Below are 6,175 nucleotides of genomic sequence, written 5' to 3' on the forward strand. Positions count from 1 at the left end.
TGTTCCTGCTCCGGGTTTCCAGTCCCAGCTGTGGCACACGAGGCTGCTCTCCAGGCTGCGTTTCCCTGCGCTGGGACAGTCTCTGGGCAGCTCCAGGAGCCTCCCAGGGCTTGGTGACAAAACCCCCGGAATGCCTGTCCATCCCCAGCAAGGGAGCAGGACAGGACCTCAGCCCGCTGCAGTGGTCAGGACAGACAGACTGTCCCCTCTGAGCACTGACACGGCCATTTAGGGGACGGTGCTGTGGGGACACTGCTGAGCTGAGGGGACACGGGATTTCCTCAGTGTGGGGCTGGGCTGAGGGGACACGGGATTTCCTCACTGTGGGGCTGGGCTGAGGGGACGCGGGATTTCCTCAGTGTGGGGCTGGGATGAGGGGACAGGTGGGTCCCTCAGTGTGGGTGGGGCTCAGGTGAGGAGAAAGGGGCTCCACAGAGGGCTTGGGGCAGCTGAGGGTTCCCCAGGCGTCGGGAGGATGCCGTGTTCTGATGTCTGCATTTCAGGCAGTGCCTGTGCAAGAGCCCAGAGGGGCCAGCCCGTCCCACAGCGCGGCTCAGCCTCACCCCTGCACCCCTCTGAGGCTCTGGGAGCTGGACCCACCAGAGGGGCAGCAGCAGGGGGATGCTCCACGCTGCTTCCCAGGGTGGTGGGAGGATGGTGGGTCTGACAGGGCCCAGGATGGCAGATCAGGCACAGCACAGGGCCAGGAGGGCACAGCACAGGGCCAGGGCTTCAGCTGGTAGTGGTGAGACCAGCCTGGGGGCACATCTGGGGCACAGGGGCTGCAGAACGATGCATCTGTGCCCAGCTGAGGAGTGCCACTTGAGAGCCTGGCACAGCCTTTCCCCTGCTGCACTGTGTGGGATTGGGGAATGTTTCCTGCAGGATGGTGGGGGCTTGTGTTGGAGCTCCTGGTGCCAGCCATGGGAATGCAAACCAAATGCCAGCCCTGGGGCTGGGGTGTGGCACAGTAAAGGGAGCACAGGGCAGCTTTAGGGGCACCCATTTCTCCAGCCTGGGCCAGGCTATGCCCACTCCCTACTCACCAGGCCCAGCAGTGCAGCAGGTAACGGATCCACCCCATCCCCTGACCCTTCCTGGTGCACGGGTGTTGGCAGAAGCCATGCAGAGTGTTAGGGTTCCCCAGACACCGGGACAGACCCTCGGAAGGGTGTTGGGGCAGGCTGTAGCTGTGGAGCTGCATGCTGCAGTGCACAGTGCAGGGGCTCCTGCTGGGTGGGTACAGCTGCCTGGACCTTTCTGGGTGGGTACAGCTGGGTGGGTACAGCTGCCTGGACCCCGCTGGGTGGGTGCAGCTGCCTGGACCCCGCTGGGTGGGTGCAGCTGCCTGGACCCTGCAGGGTGGGTACAGCTGGGTGGGTGCAGCTGCCTGGACCCTGCTGGGTGGGTGCAGCTGCCTGGACCCTGCTGGGTGGGTGCAGCTGCCTGGACCCTGCAGGGCTGGGGGCACAGGCAGAGGAGTTGTGCCCCGGCCAGCGGGGCTGACACTCCCCATGCCCTGGATGTTCTCAGCAGACACTCTGGTGGGGAAGATCAGCATCCCGGCGTACGCCCTGAGCGACGACAACTGCTCCAGTGGGTACCAGCAGCTGAGCGTGGAGAGTGACCCCGAGGAGGGGGGAGAGCCGGGCCCCGCGGCGCTGCCGTGCCGCCAGTGCGGTTTGCAGCTGGCCGCCAGCCTGGGCCAGAGCTGCCTGCAGTGCGCGGGCACCGAGGGCGGCCGCAGCCAGCGCATCGTCTACTCCTGCCAGCTCTGCCCCTTCGCCTCGCACTACTCCAGCCACCTCAAGCGCCACATGAAGACACACAACGGGGAGAAGCCTTTTGCCTGCACGCAGTGCGCCTACGCCTCCGCCCAGCTGGTGAACCTGACGCGGCACCTGCGCACGCACACCGGCGAGAAGCCGTACCGCTGCACGTGCTGCAGCTTCGCCTGCAGCAGCCTGGGCAACCTCAAACGCCACGAGCGGGTCCACAGCCAGGACAAGCCCTTCCAGTGCGCTGCCTGCGACTACCGCTGCAACCAAAGCCGCAACCTGAAGCGGCACATGCTCAGCCACCGCCTGCCCGAGGCCGAGGCGCCGCACCGGCGGGACAAGGAGCCAGGTAAAGGTGGGAGGGTGCGGGGATGTGGGGAGAGCTGTCGTGGGGGGCTGGGCCAGGGCAGCAGATCCTGCCACGTACTGCCAGGCTCACCGGGGCACCGTGCCTCCTCACACCCTGTCTGTTTGTCCTGCAGAGCCGCTGCTGCCGGAGCTGAGCCTGCACGTGGGCAGCGGCAGCGGTCCCTTCCTGCCCGGCTGTGCGCGGCTGCGGGGCGAGGAGGCGGCCGCGCTGCCCGAGCTGCTCTTCCCCTTCACGTGCCGCATGTGCGGGCTGGTGCTGGACGACGGCTTCGCGCAGGACGAGGGCCTGGCCGAGCAGGTGTGCGGGCGCTGCAGCCTGGCCGTGCTGGGCACCGAGCCGGGCGCCAGCCCCCGCAAGGGCAGCGGGGACAAGGGCTTTGCCTGCAGCCTCTGCCCCTTCGTCACCCACTACCCCAACCACTTGGCGCGGCACATGAAGACGCACAGCGGGGAGAAGCCCTTCGCCTGCCCGCTCTGCCCTTACGCCTCKGCCCATCTGGACAACCTGAAGCGGCACCAGCGCGTGCACACGGGCGAGAAGCCCTACAAGTGCCAGCTCTGCGACTACGCCTGCGGCAACCTGGCCAACCTCAAGCGTCACGGGCGCATCCACTCAGGCGACAAGCCCTTCCAGTGCAGCCTTTGCAGCTACAGCTGCAACCAGAGCATGAACCTGAAGCGCCACATGCTGCGGCACACGGGCGAGAAGCCCTTCCAGTGCCGGGACTGCCCCTACACCACTGGGCACTGGGACAACTACAAGCGCCACCAGAAGATCCACGGCCACACGGCCGAGAGCTGGGTGAACCCGCGCAATGCCAAAGCCCTGCTGGCCCCTGCAGCCGTGGGCACGGCCCTCCCCTGAGACAGCACTTAGCCTGGCACTGGGCCTGGGGAGCTCCCTGGGGAGGAGGGACAGGCGAGCACCTCCCCAGGGGCTTGGGCTGCCTTATGCCAGGCACAGGGACACACCRGGGCCTGCAGCAGCCCTGTCTTGCCTGGGCAGGGTGAAGTCCTGACCGGCGGCTCTGGCCCCTGCCCCCGCGGCAGCACCGCTGTGTCCCCAGCCATCCCCTGCCTCTTCCTGCCTGCAGGAGCCTTCCTCTGCCAGGGTTTGGGAAAGGGGGGAGGGGGGAACAGTACTGGTTCCATGGCTGCTGCCGTGCTGGTCAGTGTAATTTATATTGTGTATAAAAGCATTAAACAGTCAGTTTTGTTATCTGCTCTTCTCCCTGGGGGCCTTGTTCTGCTGCAGAGGAGGACGGCACACGGCTGGCACAGCGAGGGGAGGGACAGCAGCCACCCTCCAACAGACAGCCTGGTACCAATCAGGATCCGTTTTAATCAACGTAGCAGTGTGTAAACATCAGTTACTGTCCGTTAATGCTCTGTCAGGCTGAGCAGCAGGAGATAGGTGATTACAAGCCTAGATTACGCTGGCATCTATGAGCGGGTTAGAGGGAGCTCTGCACGGAGCCCCCTGAGACAGCTGACTGCACTCTGTCTCAGAGCACAATCCTAAACAATGCTAATTTGGCATTATGGAGCCTGCCTGGGGCAGCTGCCCCACGCCGGGCCATGCCCTCMCTGCTGCTCCAGGGCTTGCTCCAGGCACGCTGCTCAGGTTGAACAAGCCCTCTCCCAGCTGGAGCCAGCAGCAGGAGGAGTTCAGCTGCCCCCACCCCAAAGGCAATGGCGGGCTGGGGGCGAGTTCCCAGCCCCGGGAGCGGGGGAAGGTGGATGGAGCAGGCGAGAGGCACGTTGATTGCAACCTGGCTGCAGGTCGTACATTCCTCAGCGAAGGCCCTTGCGAAGGCTGGGGCTGTCCTGGGAAGGGGGGCACTACAGATCCTCATCGCCGATGCCCTCGAAGGCGTAATTGCCATGGAAGTCATTAGTACCCACATCATTAGCAGAGCTGGAGTGGCTGATCCCACGCAGACTGACAGAAGTGAGCTTGCTCTGTGGAGAAGGGGGATGTTAGGGAGGACAGCCCCAGGTCACCACGTAGCCTGAGGGCTGTGGCACATGTGAATGCAACTCACCGAGAGTTTGGCCATGGGCTCCCGGGAGGCATCAGGTGAATCCTGTGAGGACAGCACAGCTGGGCAGCACAGGGTCACGGGAGACAATACCCACCTGTCCCTCTATCTGCCCTCCCTCCCTCCCCAGGGAGTCTCACTGAGATGATCCAGGACCCCTCTCCCTTCCCAGGGCTCTGGAAGCAGAGCACGACAGCCCCACTGTCCTGTGGGCTTGTCCCAGCCCTGCCAAGGGGACAGTGGCACCCCTGGGGACAGTGAGTGCTGATACACAACAAATGGCAGAGGCTATGGCCGCACGTGTCCCCACCCAGAGCTGCAGGGTCCCACGTGTTCCCCACCCAGGGCTGCAGGGTCCCATGTGTCCCCTGTCCCCACCCAGGGCTGCAGGGTCCCACGTGTCCCCACCCAGGGCTGCAGGGTCCCACGTGTCCCCACCCAGGGCTGCAGGGTCCCATGTGTCCCCACCCAGGGCTGCAGGGTCCCATGTGTCCCCACCCAGGGCTCCAGGGTCCCACGTGTCCCCACCCAGGGCTGCAGGGTCCCGTGTGTCCCCACCCAGGGCTGCAGGGTCCCACGTGTCCCCACCCAGGGCTGCAGGGTCCCGTGTGTCCCCTCCCAGGGTTCCAGGGTCCCACGCACCAGCAGTGGCGGTGACTTCACAGCTTGCTGGCTGTCTGAGCGCCGCAGGGCCCCATTCATCCGCCGCCGAAACATCTGCAGGGAAGAGTTCAGCTCAGCCACAGGACCTCCAMGGGGAGCTCTGGGGCTTAAAACTGACCCTGGGGGTCTCTGTGCTGGCCCCATCCTGAGGGGAGCACTCAGGGTCCAGCCCAGACCCCAGGAAGTCACAGGGGCAGGTTGGGATCCCACCCGGGGGACATCATCCAGCCCCAACCCTCACCTTACGGATGCTGCCTCCAGATTTTTTCACCATCAGCTCATCTACCATGGACTGCAAGCAGATGCTCAGCATGATGGCCTGCAAGGGAGAAGTGTCACCACAGCTTTCCCATATCCCACAGCAGGCCCAGCCCAGCACTGCCCTTCCCCTCACAGCCCAGCACACAAAACAGCAGCTCTACCTGGGGGCTGGTGATGGTCACCCACTGCAGCCGGTCCTTGCTCATCAGGTACTCAAAAGCCAACTCCAGCTTCACCTCGGACTTGCCAGGGCTGCTCCCAGAGGGGCCATTGCTCATTGGCACCTGCACGGAAACAACCGAGGCTGGGAGCTGCACCAGAGCAGACCGAGGCTGCACCCAGCCAAGTGTGTGACACCTCCCAGTGCCACCAGCCTTCTGCCACCGTCAGGTCCCCTCAAATGTCCTCACACCTCAATGTCCCCTCAAATGTCCTCACACCAGTGATCTGCTCAGCCCCAAGGCGTGATTCACACTCTCCTCAGGCCCACTGAGCCAGAAGCTCAGACTCAGCCAATGCCTTTCTCGGGCAGAAGCACCAGCCCAGCCTGGTARAGCCAGGTCTCTCCAGCCCCCCAGAGCCCTCCCTGCTCTCCAGMGTTACTCACTGAGGATGTGACGCGCCAGCAGCGCATGCGGGTCACTTTGAAGCTGCCCTCCTTGATCTGCTCATTCGGCAGCCGCACCTGGAAGTTGAGCTCGTTGTTGCCAGCGCTGACAACCACGTGGCAGCCCTTCTCGGGGAAATCGGTGACGCAGGGCTCGAACTTGAGATAGCCGTAGTACTTGAGGGTCTGTGCCAGGCGGATGAACTGCGGGCACAGCCAGGGGGGTCAGCACTGCCAGGAACACTGAGCAACCCAGCAGCACACAGGACAGGAACAGGGGCTGCTGCAGTGCCCCGGTCACGGCATTGCATCCTCCCCTACCTCCTTCTTGGAAACCTTTTCCTGCAGAGACTTCAGCTGTCGGAGCTGYTCCTTATTGACCAGGATCCATCCGTGCTCAATATCTGACACCGTCTACAAGCAGCAGAGATGAGCACCTGAGACTGGAGCCACCC

At 64.2% G+C, this 6,175-nt stretch overlaps 2 protein-coding genes across 2 annotated transcripts in view; one reads left to right on the plus strand and one right to left on the minus strand.

The window, feature by feature from the left end:
• Positions 1–1,358: 1,358 nt before the first annotated feature.
• ZNF513 (zinc finger protein 513) lies at positions 1,359–3,352 on the plus strand. The gene is made up of 2 exons (XM_057388169.1): positions 1,359–2,127; positions 2,261–3,352. Exons 1-2 carry the CDS (start codon positions 1,515–1,517, stop codon positions 3,010–3,012), a joined length of 1,365 nt encoding a protein of 454 aa, XP_057244152.1. The 5' UTR covers positions 1,359–1,514; the 3' UTR covers positions 3,013–3,352.
• A 117-nt stretch (positions 3,353–3,469) lies between these two features.
• SNX17 (sorting nexin 17) overlaps positions 3,470–6,175 on the minus strand; it is a gene marked incomplete at its 5' end in the record, with an annotated part of 6,394 nt that continues 3,688 nt past the window's right edge. Inside the window, 7 exons of the mRNA XM_057388168.1 lie at positions 3,470–4,109; positions 4,193–4,234; positions 4,832–4,906; positions 5,094–5,171; positions 5,275–5,397; positions 5,721–5,924; positions 6,042–6,134. Of these exons, the coding sequence (XP_057244151.1) occupies positions 3,990–4,109; positions 4,193–4,234; positions 4,832–4,906; positions 5,094–5,171; positions 5,275–5,397; positions 5,721–5,924; positions 6,042–6,134 (735 nt within the window). The remainder of the gene's footprint in view (positions 4,110–4,192; positions 4,235–4,831; positions 4,907–5,093; positions 5,172–5,274; positions 5,398–5,720; positions 5,925–6,041; positions 6,135–6,175) is intronic.

Source organism: Malurus melanocephalus, unplaced genomic scaffold, assembly GCF_030028575.1.
Source record: "Malurus melanocephalus ecotype Western Australia unplaced genomic scaffold, MMel_1.1 scaffold_1630, whole genome shotgun sequence".
Lineage (NCBI taxonomy): Eukaryota > Metazoa > Chordata > Aves > Passeriformes > Maluridae > Malurus > Malurus melanocephalus.